At 55.0% G+C, this 19312-nt stretch overlaps 4 protein-coding genes across 4 annotated transcripts; 3 read left to right on the top strand and 1 right to left on the bottom strand.

The window, feature by feature from the left end:
* Positions 1 to 1729: 1729 nt before the first annotated feature.
* MONBRDRAFT_37902 (uncharacterized protein) lies at positions 1730 to 7339 on the top strand (the record flags this gene model as incomplete). The annotated part of the gene is made up of 13 exons (XM_001747582.1): positions 1730 to 1834; positions 1951 to 2254; positions 4466 to 4638; positions 4729 to 4891; positions 5181 to 5256; positions 5377 to 5473; positions 5592 to 5968; positions 6105 to 6177; positions 6287 to 6395; positions 6490 to 6577; positions 6671 to 6906; positions 6998 to 7099; positions 7233 to 7339. Exons 1-13 carry the CDS (start codon positions 1799 to 1801, stop codon positions 7337 to 7339), a joined length of 1941 nt encoding a protein of 646 aa, XP_001747634.1. The 5' UTR covers positions 1730 to 1798.
* Positions 7340 to 7735: 396 nt separating this feature from the next.
* Positions 7736 to 10495, bottom strand: MONBRDRAFT_37901 (uncharacterized protein; the record flags this gene model as incomplete). The annotated part of the gene is made up of 4 exons (XM_001747485.1): positions 7736 to 8272; positions 8530 to 8702; positions 8922 to 9811; positions 9927 to 10495. 4 exons carry the CDS (start codon positions 10493 to 10495, stop codon positions 7766 to 7768), a joined length of 2139 nt encoding a protein of 712 aa, XP_001747537.1. The 3' UTR covers positions 7736 to 7765.
* Positions 10496 to 12714: 2219 nt separating this feature from the next.
* MONBRDRAFT_37900 (uncharacterized protein) lies at positions 12715 to 13198 on the top strand (the record flags this gene model as incomplete). The annotated part of the gene is made up of 1 exon (XM_001747581.1): positions 12715 to 13198. The coding sequence occupies one exon, from the start codon at positions 12715 to 12717 to the stop codon at positions 13156 to 13158; it is 444 nt and encodes a 147-aa protein (XP_001747633.1). The 3' UTR covers positions 13159 to 13198.
* Positions 13199 to 15150: 1952 nt separating this feature from the next.
* On the top strand, positions 15151 to 17333 carry MONBRDRAFT_9875 (uncharacterized protein; the record flags this gene model as incomplete). The annotated part of the gene is made up of 6 exons (XM_001747580.1): positions 15151 to 15306; positions 15389 to 15466; positions 15629 to 15853; positions 16160 to 16244; positions 16370 to 16706; positions 16868 to 17333. The coding sequence occupies 6 exons, from the start codon at positions 15151 to 15153 to the stop codon at positions 17331 to 17333; spliced, it is 1347 nt and encodes a 448-aa protein (XP_001747632.1).
* Positions 17334 to 19312: the final 1979 nt, after the last annotated feature.

Here is a 19312-nt window from a genome sequence, read left to right as displayed (position 1 = left end):
ACCCCCGCCCTTCTCATGACAGCCATGGTTCCGCCAAATCTCTCAACTTTGCCAACGCCATGGCGTCTCACCTCTTCCTCATGCTGCGTGCTGTAGCGCCAACGCAAGCACCGGCCTGTCGCCACAGTCTCCTACAACGCCAACCCCAACGAACCTTCCTTCTTCAGCGCCATCGTCCTCAACTTTTGGGACGATGTGGGCGGCCCCCGCATTCGCCATGTAAGACGCTGCCAACGGCCAAGCACGTGTCCAGGCACCCGCGATCCGCCGCCCCATTCTGCCCCGGCTCGTGTGTTGATTGACATATCGGCAAAGCACCATCAGCGCCGCCTTACAAATTTACCCCTGGCACCTTGCGCGCAGGTCTGGTATGGAACAGAGCACCGTGTTGCAGACAAGCTAGAAACAACGCTTCTGGCCTTGCCCAAGGCCAGTCTGAATGGTGCCATGACCATGAACTTTGCCAAAGACGGGTCCTCCATCTTCAAGATGGTGCGCTGGCCCCACTTGGGTACGCAGACGCCATCATCCATCCTTCCAGCCCCCTCGCACCGAGTGTTAGATCTCATCGTGCCCTCACCCCCGGCGCAATACCTGTGGGCTCTTCAGGCTATGAAGCAGCCATATTTCTCTTTCAAGCCCCCATCCGTGACGTGGCGACCCACTTTGCCTTTTGCCTCATTCTTCCAGCTCAGGTACTCCACGTCACGCCCGCCTCTACGCTGTAGGAAACGCCTGCTTCTCCACTGATCGTGGTTGCCAGAGCTAGCTCACTGTTTGCACCCACCATTGCTCTCGACGGCTCTTTCTTAGCTCCCCTCCCTGTATGCTCCGCTCCATCCTCTCTTTTCCGATCATGTTTCAAGTCTGACTCGCCAGATCACCTCGTGGGCGAACAAGCTGGGCACACTGCATGATGTCATTGGTACGGACGACCTGGCAAACAACCATCATTGCGCTCGATTCACGATGCCAGCCCGCTTCGTCTGACCACCCCACACCTTGATAATGCAGCGCGAATCGATCCCCTTGTGCTCGGCTTTGCCCACGATGCATACCACCTGGGCATGCGTGACTTTTTGTCCCGACAAGACGTGTCAGAGACCTACTTTGAAGCCAGCGCCGTACGCATCATTGCCTGCCTTTGATTGCCCCCGTTGCCTTGACCTTGATCCAGTCGCTGCTTAATTACCCCTCTCACTGCTTTGTGAACATGCCCATTGCATCTTGCCGCAACCAGATGATTGGAAACGATGAAATGGTGATTGAGCATCTGGACAAATACCTAACCTCTCATTTGCAAACTCTGGGTCGCTCCGTGGTTATTGGCAAAGACATTGAACAAGTCAACCGCCTCATCCGCACCCTTGTCACCCTGCTTCCAAAAAGTTTGTTGACAATGCCGCACGCCCGCCCGCACGCACGCACGCACTCTCGCGCGATCCTCCTGCTTGGCGACTTGGATCCACTGGCAAAGTCCCTCCATCAGTTTGCCTCACACCCATGGCCCCGCCCACCCCCAGATCAATGGGCACGCTGCCGACCGGCTACCCTGGAGCACAACAATTTTGTTCCTGACTTGGTTGTCCAGGGACTCATTACGGTGCGCAACGTCACCCTATACCAAACCTGCTGCTCTCGCTTGCTTCGTTTTTCCCTCCTGGCACGGACTCTTCCATGTTCACCCTGAGCCTTTGCTTTTTGTTGCTCTTGCTTCCTGTTTTTCCAGCACTTGGTTCGCCCATCGATTGAGACCGATATTGCGCGTCAATCGCGCCATGCCCTCAGTGTCATCAACATGGACAAGTGCACCGTCAGTCAAACACAACGCGAGGTACGGTGACCTCTCCTGGCTTGCGAGCGAGTGATTCACGCCCCGGCCTGGACCCTGGACATTGCCTTTGACGACCTGATATGCTATCTCAAATCATCTCTGTGGACCCTTATTAGGACCAGCACCAAGCTCGTCAGCTTGTGGAGGAGACAGCAGAATTCAGGCCCCGAGGCGTACGTGAGATGCACGGGAGACAGATTGAGTTTGAGATTGAGTTTGAGTTTGAGTTTGAGCTTGAGCTTGAGCTTGAGCTTGAGCTTGAGCTTGAGATTGAGATTGAGATTGAGATTCCAACGCTCCTCGCCTGCCCCTCGCCCGCACTTGAATCATCGCTCATGTTTTTTACACCTCGCGTGGTGCAGGCTAGCCGGGGCAAGATGTCAGACCTGTTCCGTGTGCATGCTGTGACTACATCTGCGCGTACGTGTGCTTGCTGGCCTGCCGTTTTGTCCGGCGCTCCACGCTTTCTGGGCTTGAATGGTGCCGGCTCACGTGCCCCGTTTTCAATACAGCTCTGGTCAAAACGTTTCTGCAGGAGATGAGCGGCGCGTTAACCACAAATTTCCGACGAGTAAGCTAACCATTATGTCATGCGAAAGGACTGCGTCGTTGTGTTCGAGTAATAGGTCTTGTCTCGAGGCTGATCACATGGCGCGCATGGCGCACATTGGCTCAACTCGTGAACGCATCGGTGCTGTAGGCATTGGTGTCCAATTTCACCCGCACGCTACATCGCAAGGCCTTGGTTCTGATGTGTTATGTCCACGCTACGCTGCGCCAACAACGTAAGCCTCCCCCGCACACACACGCACACACACACTTCTGTACAGTGGGCCGTGGCCGTTAATGAGGATGTGGCTGGTCTTGATGTTCACAGGACACATTGTGGATCATGAGCGCGATCGTCTGTGCAAGGTACACACCTCCTGCCATTGCGGCAGCTTGTCATCCATCGCTTGCACTTGGTAACATTTTTTTGTTGTGCATCAAATCTCTCATGTCCTTTTCTCGCGGTGCGATTGCATTGCATGGGAACAGGAATTGGGACTGACGGATCGAGAGGATTTCAAGGTGCGCCACGACTCGCCTTTCTCAGCTGGGAACGAAATGGACCCACCTGCCATGAACTATGTTCTAACCACTTGTGTTATGGTGGTGCTTCAAAAAGATCATTGTGAGCATCGCGGCGACCTGGGAACCGGACATGTATCGGCAGCTCTTTGGCGATGTTCGCGATCAACACACAAGGCTGGCCAACTATATTTTGGAGAACCTGTTGGCCTAGGAGTCGGGCGTTGAAGTGCCGGCGGATGCGAGCGCGTTGATGATTTCGATTCGAACGTCCCCCAGTCGCTGTGCGGCAGTGTGTCAGACTTGGTTTGAGTTATGGATTGGGGATTTTATTTTTACACAGTTGCTTGAGAATGCTGTTGACAGTCATACAGAGTATTTGTGGTGGTGCCTACCTCTCGTCGTTTGCCTTTGCACTTCTAGAATCGTAGATTGGCGTTGTGTGGTTTGCCCCCGCCCCACGTCCCCCGAAATGGCACCCACACATGCGGCATTGAAAGTGCCTAGCGCAAGCTAGGCGCGAATTTCCAAGACTCGAGAGTTAATTGGGCGTGCACAGCACGCTGAAAGGGATAAGGCCAGGATCGGGACTTGGGTCGGAAACCAACGCCTAAGATTTTTTCTGGCTCTTTAAGCGCTGCTCGAGAGCAGCAAAAGCATCGAGGGCCACGTCCTCCATCTGGCACATGGATATGATAACATGTGGCATGAGCCAGGCCAGGAGCGGGCCACAGTCAGCTCAACTTTCAGGGACAAGACGCACGTACCCGTTTGGGCGCTGGCTGCTGGCCGAGAGCGGCCATCTTTTCTTCATATTCTTTCATTTCCTCGGCATACTGCGAGAAGGTGGGTAGTGGCGCGGTGTTGAGTGTGGCGAGCGGCCTGGATAATGGCGTGATCATCGGGCGCTTGACGTACAATGTCCCAGACGCAAATGGCACAGCCGGACATGCAGCAGTTTTCGGGAGGCTCAGGCGGCTTGAGACCATCATCCACAGGGTTTCCAGCGTGATGTACAGCCTGCACGGTGTCGGGTACCCGTGGCAATCGCGCACGGCGTGCTGCCAAGGGTGGCAATGGCTGAATGCCCCGTGGTACCCGCCAGGGTATCCGCGCCACCGGCGGTGGCACAGACCGCAACACGCGCCGCATCTTTCTCAACCCCCTCTTCACAACTGTCTCACAATCACCGCCCCAATTCACGGCCCATACCCCACGGTTCGCTCCCCCTGCAGCGCGCCAAAATGAGCCACGAGCTGCAAACTATCCCGCCGACGCCGACGCCGCCACTTGCTCTCATGAACCAAATTGATGAAACATGACGTCTTGCGCGTGTGTGTGTGTGTGTGTGTGTGTGTGTGTGTGTGTGTGTGTGTGTGTGTGTGTGTGTGTGTGTGTGTCTCTCTCTCTCTCTCTCTCTCTCATATGCAAACTAAAATACCCTCTCGTAACTTGAACCATTGTCTCCCTCTCCGTGTCTCCTCGTTTTTTAACTCACCTCTCCCCTTCTTAAAAACAGTCTTGTTCTTTCTAAACTTGTTCTCTTTATTTTAAATAAAGTCTGGGCGGCTTCCTCTCGCGCCGCTCAGTGCGTGTGTGTGTCCGAGCTGGGTCAAACCAGGATCATGAGTGTGCGAGACCTGATCCATCAGCTGGATGCAGCCAAGTTGGAGGCTGATCAGCAACGCCGCGATCGCCAACGACGCCTCGCCGAGCTGGAGGCTCAAGCGCAGGTTGGTGATCTCTGGGCCTGGACCGGCGCGCATGATCGGCCACGCTCCTGTGCCAGTCTCGTTCCCAAAATCTGACTCTGTTCGTCCCAGCAAGAGCAGGCGGCCGAAGCCATGGCTGCAGCGAAAGCTGCTCAACAGGAGCTGGAGCAAGCTCGCGAGCTAGAACGCTCGCGATGGCACGTCGATGAAGATGCCAGCGCCCGTGAAGTGGCGGAAGGCAAGGCCAAACTCCTGGCCAAACTCCAGCACACCCGTACGTGTCGCGCCCACCCCTCCCCCGCCTCGGCATGCTTCCATCCAGGAGTCTTGACAGCCCGATGACCGTGGCATGGTGAGCCATGCGCTTCTCTTTGCCTCCTCACACTGAAACTCGACATCTTTGGCAGGCAAACCCGAGGCGAAGACCATTCAAGGTCTGCTTTAGACGTCTGGGTTCCTGCCGCAAGCTTGTCTTCGTGCCTTTCCACTCATCTCACCCATGCACGGCACGCTGCAATTCGTCGACGTAGATGTGACCACGCTTGTGCTTGATCTCGGTTCAGCTCAAATCAAGGTCGGCATGGCTGGACAGGATGCCCCCCGCTACATCTTTTCCTCTCTCATTGGCACTGTCGACAAGTGAGCTACCAGCCATTCGCGTTGCCTTGGCGTCGTGCTCCAGTTTGAACCCGCACGGCTTTGGTCATCGTTTGCACGACTCTTGCTCCCCCGCCTCCCTCCGACTTTGCTACTCTCCAGCCCTTTGGCTATGGACTTGGAGAAGCATGCACACGTCAAACGCGACCGCTACATCGGGGACACCGTCTGGCCCTACACCGACGTCTTGACCATTCGAGTGGGTGCTTGAGAAGGCCCACCCCGCCGATTGCCCACTCTTCCTCACCCCTCAATCTTGATACCACGCACATCTGCGACACCATCACGCTCATCAGGTTGGTGCACCCTTGATCTAGCCCCTTATGGAACGTGGCATCATTCGCGGAGAGAATGAGCTGCGTTGGCTTTTGGACTACATCTATAAGGAAGAGCTGGGTTTGACACCGGAGCAGATCAAGGAGCAACCCGTGTTGGTGACAGAACCCCCCTTCAGCCCCCTCAAGAATAGGGAGCTGTTGGCGCGAGTGCTGTTTGGTGAATATCAGATTCCGGCCCTCTTTGTCGCCAACACCTCCGCGCTGGCCCTATATGCCAGCGGAAAAGTCACCGGCGTTGTCGTTGAGCTGGGACATAGCTACTCCACCTCGGTAGCCGTCTACGAGGGCTCGGTCCTGCCCAACACCCTCCGGCGCCTCGACATTGGTGGCCGTGATCTGGACCACGTCTTGTTCAGGTAGGCTCCTCTCGCTGCAGTACCATGTACGGCACATCGAGTCACCATCACGCGCTCAGCGTACCGTTTGGCTGAGTCTGACACACCAATTCACTGCTGGTGTGCAACGCTCCGACGTGCCTTTCCATGCTCGCAGTCAACTTCAGGCGCGTGGCTACAACGTCAGTCCTCAGCGCACATTTGACCAATTTTTGGTGCGAGACATCAAGGTAAGACGAGCCATGGAGCAGCAGAGGACTTGTGTAGGCCCCCCTACCCCTTAGTTCTGCCTGTCCACTGCCCTCTTACATCTGGCCTCCCACTATCTTTCGATCCCAGGAACACCATTGCTTCGTGGCCTATGACTATGAAGCCGCACTCAAGGGCTCTCGCGGCGAGAGCAAAGCTAGCGCTTGGGCTCGCAATCAAGCTGGGCGGGTTGATTATGGTAACTCTTTTGCCTCCCATCCCCCAACTGTGCTTGAATCGCGGCTGTCGCGCAGCAGGTGCGTCTGATGTTTGCCTCTTGTTCCTCCACTCAGATGTGACGAGCCATGGGAACGCTGACCTTCCAGGCTTTGACGAACGCCTTGTGCCAAACGTGCTGACGCTGGATGAGGAATTGTTTCGGTATGTCGCGCACCCCTGGCTGTGCCGCCTCCCTTTTACCGGTCTTCGATGCACTCAGTCAGAGTGCCCGTGCCCTTCCTTCACCCTGCTCAGATGTGGCGAGGCATTGTTCAACCCGCGTGACATTCTGGGCCGCACCGACGACCTGATTGCTGGTATTCACCAGTACGTCTTCACTCTTTGCATTTGGGCTTGCATATACGCGTACTCACGCCGGGAAATCAATCATCATAGTATGGTCTCGCAAACCATTACAAGCCTGCCCTTGGACCTGAAGCGCGACATGTTTGCAAACATCCATCTGGCCGGCGGCACGAGCCTGTTGCATGGTCGGTGTTGTGCCTCTCGAGATAAATTTACGGACGTGTGCTCGCACCTGCTCATCTTGCTTCAACCTACGTTCCGAACGCATCCCTTCAGGGCTGGCTGATCGGCTGCGTAAGGAGCTGCGGGTCATTGCTCCGCCTTCGATTGAGATTGTGGTCCACGACCCTGTGAATCGGCATTTCGCCACTTGGACAGGTGTGTGCACAACCCTCTTTAGATGCGTTTTCGGCGAATTTTTCGGCGAATTTTTGCTTTATTTTTCCTTCATTTTTTTTCTTGATTTTTGCTTGATTTTTGTTTCACCCCTTCGCCGAATTCTTGTGCTCAGGTGGTTCTTTGCTGGCCTCAACTAAGAGCTTCAACCCACATTGGATTGCTCGCGATGAGTATGAAAGATATGGCGTGGAACTTGTCCACGCAACACGGGATGGTTAAATGGTCACGAGTCTTAACTTAGGCTTGAACATGAACCCCTGCATGCAAGTAATCGACATCTGAATGTGGGGCTGAATGTGTCTGCGAGCTCCCAGTCTCTTTTTCGCATTCACCAAGATGCTAATGCAGTCTCATTCTAATCACAATCTATGGATACTCTAGTTGAAGCATAAAGTGTGATTGCCCCCATCCATCCATCTCTTGTTTATTTTCCATTTCCGCCCTAAGAAGCAAACGAGTCTGAAATGGCTCTGCTCACTGCTGGGAGAACGAGCGAGAAGTCAAAGACCTCGAAAACTCAGTGCTTCCTTCTGTCGCGTTTCATAAAAAACAGCAAGCTTGCTCGCCATAAAAAAGTGACCTGTCTGTACTTTGCCCAAGGCTTGAGCCATCAATAAGGTTGAGCTTTAATTGAGAGGGAGGCGTTCAGACTATGCTGGGGGCTATCGTGTCGTAGATCTCAAAGGCTAGTTGTACCAGCTTGCGTGGCTCTTGGCGTGCAAGGTCCAGTGTTCCCAAGCGGTGCTCGATGAGCCGCTTGTAGTCGGCAGGAAAGTCTCGGGCATGGATCATGGCGCCTGCATAGCAAACCTGCGCCTCGCTTTCGTTGGCAAAGCAGTCGAGGACATCAATAATGTCTTTGTACTCTTTTCGTTTCACGCTCACTTCATCGGCTTCAGCAGCTTGGCCGTTGCTGCCCTTGGCTGCCTTATCACTAGCTTTGAGGGCTTCGCGCAGTCGATCGCGCAATGTAGGTACCAGCTGCTTGTAGCGATTTTTGCGAACATGGTCAAATCGGTAAAACTTGATGGTAGATATGGCCAGTTCAGTCAAAACCTTGAGCCGAGGAGCGTGGGAGGAGCACTGGCTCTTGGCCATCAAAGCCACACGCTCAATATATGTGATAATCTCATCCTTGCAAGCCCGCATATCCTGAGAGTATGAGTTGAGCAAGCAGATATCGGTTTGTAAGATTGTCTCCTCACCGGCCGGGTCAAACGCAGCTGAAAAGGCATGTGTGTGTGTGTGTGTGTGTGTGTGTGTGTGTGTGTGTGTGTGTGTGCTGCACATGATGATGCAGCAATGGAGGGAGAGAGAAAGCCAGACGGGATCAAGGTACAGCCTTATGTGCGTGTGGCATGGATGTGGTGTGTGCTTTTGAGCCGCACACGCCAGGGCAGGAAACGAACCAGAATAGACTGTACAAACAGCAAAGTGGCTTTGACGAGAATGCTCGCAGCTAGAGGCTTTGATTCCGTGGCCATGCTCTTGGCTTTGAGTTCACGGGCTTCTTCATAGGCGCGGCTGCCCGCGCTGGCGCGACCAGTATCGCTACGCTTGGGCGAGATGGCGCTTTGGGTAGCTGGGGATGGACGACTTGGGACAGCACTCACATCACCACGGCCACGCTCCGACGAGCTTGGGACCCGAAAGCCTGCACACCCATGGATCCAACACGATCAATCGATGAGGCATGGCTCAAGTCCAGCTGCACAGGACTCTTTGATGGCACCTGTATTGTGCGATCAGCCATCAACAACCGAGTTAAGGATGGCATGAGTGGTCAGGTGACACGACGAACCTGGCACAACGCGCTGCCGGCGCTTCTCCGCGCTGTCCACCGAGGGAGAGCGATGAGCACGGGTGACCAAGCCTTCGTCAGAGCGACGGCTGCCCCGACGAGTATCCTGAGGCGTGGCGTGTCGGGGTTCGCGCGAATCGCGGCGACCGCGATCATCACGACTATCACGACTATCACGACTCTCTCGGCGATTCCGGCCTCCCGAATTACCGGTGCTAGCTTGAGCCTCAGCCTTGGAGCGTTTGTTGGCGCTGGCGGCTCGGTCATCAGAGTGCGATGCGCGTTTGCTGGAAGCGGGTGGGGTGCTTGGTGGGTGGGAGGGCAAGCGTTGGGTGTTGTTACCGGCCTTGCTGGCCTCACTGGCGGAGGATTCAGAGAGCCGTGTGAGTTGGAACCCAGGTGCACGCCGCGCGCTGCTCGGGCCTGTACCACTGGCGACCGATGAGCTTGAGGACTTGGGCTCAAGTTTGGATGCGTTTGGAAGGGGTTCCCGATCTGCGGTCCGCTCACGCGGGCTGTGCGCTGGTGAGTCGGAGCGGGAATGCCTGTCGTGGCGCTGGCCAATAGTTTTCTCTGTGGAGTGAGGGGAGCTGGGTCCGACGCGGTGGTCCGGGTCCGGGTCCATGTCCATAGCAGTGGCAGTGACAGTGGCAGTGGGCTGATTCGGGCTCTTGGTTGCCGGGGGCGAGGGCGGGGTGCGCGTGCTAGTATGGGAAGGTTCGGGATCGGATGGCGTTTTTGGAGTGGATGGATCCTGTTGGTTGCTTTCTGCAGCGGCCGCGGTCTCAGCGGCTGCGGCCTCGGCAGCTGCGCGAGCTTGCTCATCTTCTCTCTCCTGAGCAGCAGCGATACGTTCGGGTGTAGCCTGAACGGGTGATAATCGAGGTAGCCTTTGGTGTTCAGCCAGCCAGGTGGCGAGAAGGTTGCGTGAGGGTAAGGGTGGTGCAAAGTCTCATCCGAGCGGGGTTGGTCAACGGTGGAGGGGAAAGCGAGAGGAGCACGTACGGTCTGGCAAACGGGGCAATGATGGCGGTGGGGGAGAGGGTGTTCTCAGTTGGCGCGGGCCTTTTTGATGTTTCTTGTGCGGTTGTAGGCAGGTTGGCAGGGGAGATGGGCTGTTCCGAGTTGTTGGTCAATTGGGACGAAGTGGCGCGTTGGCGCTCGAGGGCAGGTTGTTCCACCTCGACCGCATCCAGTTTCAGTGCCACCTCTTCCTCATCTAGCTGTACGTTGGCTGAAGGGTCCATAAACGCGGTCATGGGATGAGATGGGCGCCAGGAGCCAGGTGCACAGTCTGGGCGAGGGTCGGAGGCTGCCACGGAAGAAGACAGAGATGGTGGGGACCCACACAAACCTTCGAGGGTGAGGGCTGGATGAAGCCACTGCATGACGCACTGGGAAGACTCCATGCGATAGAGGAGCTGGTTGTAGGAGAGGGCCGAGGGTCCGCGGACGGGTGCATTCCTTTCAGCCGCCTTGGCAGCTTCAGGCAGGGCCTCCAGGTCGGTGGCTGGTACGGTAATGTCCGAGCCCGCGAGCGCGGAGAGCCAAGCTGGGGGCTTGGTACACATCATCTTGCCCGTGTTGAGCAACTCGCTTTGAGTCGGTGAGGGGTAAAAAAGACAGGCCGGGGCCGTCGGAGATGGGACTATCAAGGATTTCGGCGCTGACTTGGGGGCGCCGGCTCCGTCCCTGACAAGATTTCGCTAATGTCCTGCTCCAATCGAGAGCCAACCGGATGGGGACGAGAACGAAAAGGGGCGATCCACCATCCACGGCGCCCAGAACAAGCAGGAAGCTGAACGTGAGGAGCAAACAGGCCGCTGCCGGGGGCGTCCGTCCCCGCTGCCGACCTCTCTCGTGAGCATCAAAAAAAAAAAGAAAAAAAAAAACCGAATCTGTTATCGAGTCTCCGCGGAGACCAGGCCTTGATTCTGATTCAGTCTTCTCGAGTCTGCTGTATTGTTGAAAGCCGATTTATTCGGGTTAATTGATTGTACGAATCTTGGGATCGACGGACTCTTGCACACGTTACGTGTGTCAAACTCTGTCTCCCTTGGTGTGCGGAAGTGTGCGGATTTTGCATGCAATTGACGTTGTATCAGGTTGATGCGTGTGGCCCCTTTGCCTTTGGGATGTGCGGATGTTTCAGGACGCCGGCGCCAAGCTTCCTCTCACACCCATTTGCCAACATCAGTGGGGGACACCACGGTAAAACACCACACACACCAAGTTTGTCCTTCAGCACCTGATTCTGCCATGGGAGGATGGAGTGGTCCCCGCAACGCTCCCTGTACTTCTCCCCAATCCCCAACCCCAAACCAGGTGTAGTATAATCACACTTTCAATCCGAGAAGTGTGACTTTGGCCACACATACATATGACGAAATTGGCGTCACAGCCCGACGTTTCTGTACAAACAAGCTAAAGCTGACTACATGTATTGAAGCAAATCACATCACATTTGTTGGCATAAGCAAGGGCAGCTCCCGACGAAACAGAAAGAAAGACAAAGCACACGACCACAAGACACTAGCCACAAGCCAAAGCTAAGCAAGCGACTGTCGGTGGCACTTTCCTTCACGACCTCGACCTCAACACCACATCGCCTTACACCCCCCTCCCCCCCTTCCAAACGAAAAGAGCATTGAAGTTTCAGTTGCGATTGGTTCCTTAACCACCCCAAGCTTAAATATCACCTTTTTCCTTTTCTTCTTTGCCCTCTTTTGTTCTTTTTCTCCTTTTCTTTTGTTCTCCTCTCTTTCTTTTGTTTGGCGGTCAGAGGCCCCTTTGCCTTTGCCCTTTGCCCTTTACCTTTTACCTTTGGGTTTTGGGTTTTTGGTGTTTGTCGGGTCGGTCGGTTCGAAGAAAAAAGCAGAAAATAAAAGGGCAGCCGCTTCGGTTAGCAGCCCTTCTTTTTCTTATCGTGCTCAAGTAAAGACTGGTAGAGGCAAGACCGTGTGTCTGCTTCCGACGTCTTGACGGCTGTTTGCAGCTTGCTCGTTTAGGATATCAAGCAGGTGAGCACGCCCTTCTGGTCGCCATGGACGCTCTGCCGTTTGGAATTTGGTGTTGCCTGACGAAGCCAAAATTCACAAAAGAAGGAAGAAACAAAAGAAATGGTTGATCGCGGGAGGTTTTTCTTTTGTTTCTCTTTGTTTCGTTTTGGCGGCGCCCCTGGTGCTTTCGTCCTTGTGCTCGCCGCCGTGCGCTCGGTGACGTGTCGGGGCGCTGGCCTTGTTCCTCCTGCTTCTGTTTTCCATGTGCACACGTGCAAATTTGCTTGCTCGTGGGGGTGATTGGGAGAGCAACCGCGCGTGCGATTGCCGGGTTGGCGGCCGCGTATCCCCCTCCCTTCTTCTCTCTTACTCCTTCCTCCATTGTCGTTGACGTGGCGGTGTGATGAAAACGGCAACCCACCCGGTCTTTCCCCAAACCTTTGGCGTGTGACCGGGCAGGACAGCCATTTTTGCCGCTGCCGTTTGTATGTACCTTGACGTCCGTGTCAGAGTTTTTCTTCAAAGTTTCTTCTCCCTTGTCCTTTTTGCGATGCTTGTGCGGCGCTGCCGTTTTGGTGCGATTTTTTTTGGGGCGTTTAAGATTTCTCTCGACTCGCCGCCCTTCTCCCAATCCAACAAATCACCCGCCCGTCCAGCCAACCACATCACCTTGCACATTATTTCGGCTCGCCGCTTGGCATGTACCGCTGCCGTTTCATCATGACATCACCTCATCCAATTTGTTTCTTGATGCTGCTTGCTGCCGTCCGTTGTACAGACAGACAGGTTTCGTGATGCAGACTTCAACGCTGCAACATGCATGCGCACCTGCCGTGCATCGGCTGAAAGTGCGCGCGCCACGCCTCGATTACACACGCCGCGTCACCATTCGCCAGCTGTCAGAGCAAAAGCTGCTGGCCCGAGATGTGTCCTTGCGTCGTGCTGTCATGATTCACGCCGCGCTCCCCCTTCTCGAGCGTCCGGACGATGTGGAGATGACACCGCCTCGCCATAAGATGTTTGAGTTTGATGAGGTCGACGCCTCACCCACCGAGGATCTGTCTCAGTGCAGCAAGCGTCTCTCGGCACCTACTCGTCGCCGCATTCTTGATGATGTTGATGACGAGAACGACGCGGAATCTTTTGATTTGGAAGCCGTCGAAGCCGCCTCGGTCGAACCTCTCGAACCGCTCCGTGCCCGGCGCCGCGTCTTGGATGACAATGCCATCCTCGCCTAATTGTCCTGCCGAGCTCGGCTTTTTCGCCAGCCACCACCACAACAACGATAACAACGATAACAACAACAACAACCCCTTCGTCTACAAAGCCCATGTGCCTTTCTTCCTCTTCGCTCCTTCATGATTTTTTCTTTTTGTTGGGGGGTGACAGCTTGAGCTCCGCGTTGAGATTCCAGCTGCCTCTCGCTTAGCTTTTGGCATGCGACAGGGTGGTGGTGGTCTCAACTGCGGAGGCTCAATTTGCCCACCCCCGCACTTGGACGATGCATCGGACCCGTCTGGCTCATCTTGTGCCCTTCCTTGCCTCATGGCGCGTGCTGAGCAACGCCAACGGCATTTGGTGCGCTTGGGTGCTCTTGGACTTTTGTTCCCTTCTTTTTTTTTTTTTTCTCTTTGTTGTCCTTTTTTTTTTCTTCTCTTTTGTCGTCTCGTGCTCGTTTTTGCCCTTAGCGCGCCGCACAGCGTGTCAAGCCTATTTGCTGGACACGTTCATCTGCGGAGGATTTCCATGCCTTAGCTTTGCTCCTCGCTTCTCCTTTTGGTTTTTTGCTGATCATGCGCCAGAGCGAGCGGTGATGTGTCGTGCAGCTCTTTTTGGTTTTTTTTAACTTTTCCTTTTCCTTTCTACTTTTGCCTTGATTACGCTACGCTATGGTCTGAGCTTGTGTGTGTGCGTGTACGTGTTCATGTACGTTGCTTGTGGTTGACGTAATGCAGCTTTGGTGCTTTTTGGTGCCTGGCGTTTTGTGGCGTGTTCCTTTTTTTTTTTTTTTACGTCCGGGTTCTCTGAACCTTAGTTCTCTTTTCGCTTTTCTTTCGGCTGGCAAGTGTGGAACCTTGCTTAGCCGTTTAGCTGCCCAGGTCTTGCTTGCAGTTGCCTCCCCACCGCTGTGCGCGCGGGGGCGCTGTGATGAAGCAATTCCCGCGACATCTTATCCCTTTTCCACCCAAAGGTCTGCAGGCTGTGTCAAGGCCTCTGCTTCCCTGTCTTTTCCTTTTTTGTTTAGCTGTGCGTGGGAAGTCATGCCTTGCTCGCCTACTTTGAGACCATAACATCAGCTGCTGATGCAGCCCCAAAATTTTAAATTGAAATGCAAATAATGATTGCGATGAGCATCAATCTGCGCGCAATACACCACCACCACCCATGCCCAAGACACCGACCTCAACAACAGCATCAATCCATGGCACTTTTTTATCTGACGTTTTGATGTAAGAACAGAGTATTGCGACTGCGTTCGTCCACTGATCCGACTCCGCTCTCCATGAGCCGCGGCAGCCGCTCAGTGATGAAGGGTGGCTTCGCGTCCCGTTTGAAGCAAAGGGGGCAATCCCCGCTGCGCTGGCACGGGGCGGGTAATGGGGCTGGGTCGGGGCGCCCACACCTGGGCATTCGGGCTAGGGCGGAGAGTCAAGGGGTGGGGTGATGGGGTTTCGGGTGCAAGGCTGGAGTTGTGTGCGCACACTCGCTTGCTTCTGCGTTTGACCGGCGCATGAGTCGACAACTGCCGCCGGAGGAAGAAGCCCTCCCCGCGCACAAGACAGCTGCATTTTTATTTTCCACTCCAGCCCTGGGTTGACATCACATGCTTGCCATCTACCGATGCCTTGTCACACGGATCAAGACAGAGACTGAAGACACACTGGCTGCCTGAAGGCCTCCGCTTGCCAACCACCCGCTTCCATTGCCCCCGTGCCACACTCCACCTCGGCTGCCCACCGCACCAGCCCGCCCTTGCGTTCCCTGCTTCACATACAGACGCTTTCTCATTGGTTTCTTTACCGTACCTGCGTCACTCTGTGACAGCCATTCTTACTTCCCTCCGCCACCGCCCTTGAGTTCACTCCTCAGTCGTCGCACCAGACGCCAACGTCATGTGGAGGCTTCGCCCCAGCGCTGCCCATGGCAATCTCATTCCCGCTGCTTGGCATCGTGCAGAAGCCACTGTGCCGACTGCTTTCCGCTCTACCAACCACCTGCAAACCGCCACCATGGCCACTCGTCAAGAATCCGACTCCATGGGCACCATCGAGGTTCCCGCCGATGCCCTGTATGGCGCCCAGACGGCGCGCTCGCTGATCAACTTTAACATTGGTCACGACGTCATGCCTCGCCCTCTCATTCGCGCCCTTGGTATCCTGAAGAAGGTATGTTATCGTATCTTGTGCCCTGTTTGGCTGTCTCGACCTGCCGGGCGTCACCGTTGAACCGCTAATTTCTTCTTCGTAGGCTGCCGCCAAAGCCAACGTGGCGCTCGGTCAGATTCCCAAGGATAAAGGCGACCTCATTGGCCAAGCCGCTGACGAGGTAAGAACAGACATGGGTGGCAAGTGGGTGGTTGGGAGGGCCATGGGCCTCTTGGCTGTCTGCATGAGCACGTACGCATGTCCTGCTCGATCTGATGCCGGATCGGGCTCACTGCTCTCTGTCTTGTTGTTCGCGCTGCCTCTTCTTGACTTGATGCTGTAGGTGATCAATGGTCAGCTGGATGCGCATTTTCCTCTCCGCATCTGGCAGACGGGCTCAGGCACTCAGACCAACATGAACACCAACGAGGTCATTGCCAACCGCGCCACCCAGATTGCTGGTGGTGACCTGGGGACCAAGAGTCTCATTCATCCCAACGATCACGTCAACCGGGCTCAGTCTTCGAACGACACCTTTCCCACCGCCATGCACATTGCGGCTGCCGAGGTTTGCACATCGACTCAAGCCATCGTCCACGCCATGCTTGTGCTTTGTGCAGTGTAAATAAGAGGGTAAACAGGTTGTGTGGATTGTCCTTGACCGCCTCGTCACCTCATTCCTCAGTTCCCCGCCCCGAATTGCCACCAATCCAGGAGATTCAAAAGCTGTTGCTGCCCCAGCTTGACCGTCTGATTGCCGTACGAACTGTTTCAGCAGCTTGACACGACATGCCATGTCATTTTGCCCATGTCGTGTGCTCACGCCCCTGGATCCTGGCGTGCCTGCCGTGCGCTACATCAAACCTTTGTACAGGGTCTGAAGGCCAAGCAGTCTGAGTTTGAGGCCACCATCAAGTGCGGCCGCACGCATCTGATGGATGCCACTCCCCTTTCCTGCGGTACGAGCCTCTCTTGCATCTTCTCCGTGCCACCTCTGCCAGTTGACCTGCCGCACCTTTTGCATTTCATTCTACCTACATGGCGCACGGCCTTCTTCCCACGACTTACGTTTACGCTCATGCAGGCCAAGAATTTAGTGGCTTTGTGGCCCAGCTTGAGGCTGGCCGTGCTCGATTGGCGCAGGGTCTGCCCGAAGTTTTCGAGCTTGCCATTGGCGGCACGGCCGTTGGGACGGGACTCAACACGCATCCCGAATTTGGACAGCGCACAGCTGCTGAAATTGCCGAGCTCACGGGCCTCCCCTTTGTGAGCGCTGAAAACAAGTTTGCCGCACTGGCTTGCCACGATCCTCTGGTGGCTGTTTCCGGCAATCTGAAAGCCTTGGCCGTCGGCCTCATGAAGATTGCCAATGACATTCGTCTCCTGGGATCAGGACCTCGCTGCGGTCTGGGTGAGCTCAAGTAAGTTTGGTGTCAGGAGCAGGGTGTCCAGATCCTCCCCTCCCTTCCCCTTTGCCAATCCAAGTGCGAGTGTGTATTGGCTGGCCGCTGACACGTGGTCGGTCCGATGGTCGCTGCCCCCCTCGCTTGCCCTCCTCGCTTGCGTTTTGTGTCACCATTAGCTTGCCGGCCAACGAGCCTGGAAGTAGCATCATGCCGGGCAAGGTGAACCCCACGCAGTGCGAGGCCTTGACCATGATCTGCTGCCAAGTGATTGGCAACGATGCTGCTATCACCGCTGGCGGCATGCAGGGCCACCTGCAGCTCAACGTCTTCAAACCCATGATCATTCACAACATTTTACATTCGGTCCTCTTGCTGGCCGACGGCTGCCGCTCGTTTCAGGACCATTGCGTGGCCGGCCTCGAGCTCAATCGCCCAGCCATCGAGGAGCATTTGCGCAACAGCCTCATGCTCGTCACATCACTCAACCCTCACATTGGTTATGACAAGGGCGCTGCCGTTGCCAAGAAGGCCCATGCCGAGGGCTCAACGTTGCGCGAGGCTGCACTGGCTCTCGGATATGTCTCTGCGGAAGACTTTGATCGCATTGTGGACCCAAGCAAGATGATTGGCCCCTCAGCCTAAACGCCCACCTGCTGGCCAGCCGTTTCAAGTTTGAGAAGAGCGATGTTCTTGTGCCACGCACGTCTTTGTGGAATCCTTTTCCAGTGTTTCTTCTCTTTCTTTCACACATCAATTGATAACAGTGATCAACCGGCTTGTCCATGCCAGCCAGGGCGTGAGTGGAACCCATGCAGGCAGTCGGTGTTTGAGTACCTTGTCTGTTTTTTCCATTTTTTTTTATCTTTCGGTTCAACTAGGCTGTTGTCTCGCAGAGACCGAGAGCCTGGAGATGCAAGCGAACATCCTCCAGAATCTTGACCATGAGGGGCTCAAGATCATGGCCAACGTTGATACTAGCCAAGACCTGGCGCTTTGTCAAGGCACCTGCGTCACATAGTCAGAGCAAGACGGCACAGGCGGTTCAGTGAGCCGTGTGGCGTCATCGTGAATGCGGAATGCGACGCCAAAACAACAACAACACAAAAACCGGGTGATGGTCGAAAACGCACTGAGTTGGCGCGACAGACTGTCAGCTCCCGAAAGCACAATATCTCCCATAATGCTTGTACTGATGGGCGGGGCCCGGCCCTAAGTCGGCGGGGAGAAGGCAAGTCAGCATGTGTGCCTGGTCATCATGAGGCAAATGAAGCGACCAAGCGCTGTGCTCACCTGAGCTGGCCGGGCAGGCATGGCGAGGGCGACGTTGTTGAGACTGGGCTGTTGAGCGACCTGTACTAGCAGGGCGCGTTCCAGTTCAACAACAAGCAGGGCCACAGCCACGCCACCATGGCTGCCCTCGTCGCCTCCCCCTTCATCTCCATAGCGCAGGACCTCGTGGTGCCAGCGCACCGCCATTTCTACCGGCTGCCGCTCAAAACAAATTGAATGAGAGAGAGAGAGAGAGAGAAGAGAGAAGAGAGAGAGAAGAGAGAGAGAAGAGAAGAGAGAGAGAAGAGAGAGAAGAAGAGAGAAGAGAGAAGAGAGAAGAGAGAAGAGAGAGAGAAGAGAGAGAGAAGAGAGAGAAGAGAGAGAAGAGAGAAGAGAGAGAAGAGAGAAGAGAGAAGAGAGAAGAGAGAAGAGAGAAGAGAGAAGAGAGAAGAGAGAAGAGAGAAGAGAGAGAGAGAAGAGAGAAGAGAGAAGAGAGAAGAGAGAAGAGAGAAGAGAGAAGAGAGAAGAGAGAAGAGAGAAGAGAGAAGAGAGAAGAGAGAAGAGAGAAGAGAGAAGAGAGAGAAGAGAGAGAAGAGAGAAGAGAGAGAAGAGAGAGAAGAGAGAAGAGAGAGAAGAGAGAAGAGAGAAGAGAGAAGAGAGAAGAGAGAAGAGAGAAGAGAGAAGAGAGAAGAGAGAAGAGAGAAGAGAGAAGAGAGAAGAGAGAAGAGAGAAGAGAGAAGAGAGAGAAGAGAGAGAAGAGAGAAGAGAGAGAAGAGAGAGAAGAGAGAAGAGAGAGAAGAGAGAAGAGAGAAGAGAGAAGAGAGAAGAGAGAAGAGAGAAGAGAGAAGAGAGAAGAGAGAAGAGAGAGAAGAGAGAAGAGAGAGAAGAGAGAAGGCCGCAAAAATCAACACGTCAGACAATTTCACACAGAGAGAGAGCGCTGCATTTTAGCAAGACGGTGCCGTGAAGTGCCCTCAAGCCGGAGGAGGAGTCGGTGAGTCGGTGGTGGTGGTGTGGGGGGGCTGGTGTTGGCGTTCCTGGTGGCTTGTCTCACTCACTGGTTGGCTATCGGGGTTGTTGGTGTAGTTGTAGAGCTAGAGGTGCGGCAGCCATGTCGCTGTTCCAGGCATCGCGATGGCTGTTTCGCGGCAACACGTTTATGGCTCGAGCGGGCAAGTTGATCTTCTTTCCCGTCGCCGTCGTGATTGGCTTTGCAGGCGTCCAGGCCGAGGTGCGTGCCGAGTGCCGAGTGCTGCGCTTGCCATACCACTTCATCCTTGTCCTTCTCCTGTGTCCGACCACCGCAAGTTGCACGGTGCAAGTTGTCGTGATTGATTTGATTGTGCGCGGCT

This window comes from Monosiga brevicollis, genomic scaffold, assembly GCF_000002865.3.
Source record: "Monosiga brevicollis MX1 MONBRscaffold_17 genomic scaffold, whole genome shotgun sequence".
NCBI lineage: Eukaryota > Choanoflagellata > Craspedida > Salpingoecidae > Monosiga > Monosiga brevicollis.
This window is presented reverse-complemented; position numbering and strand designations above follow the sequence as displayed.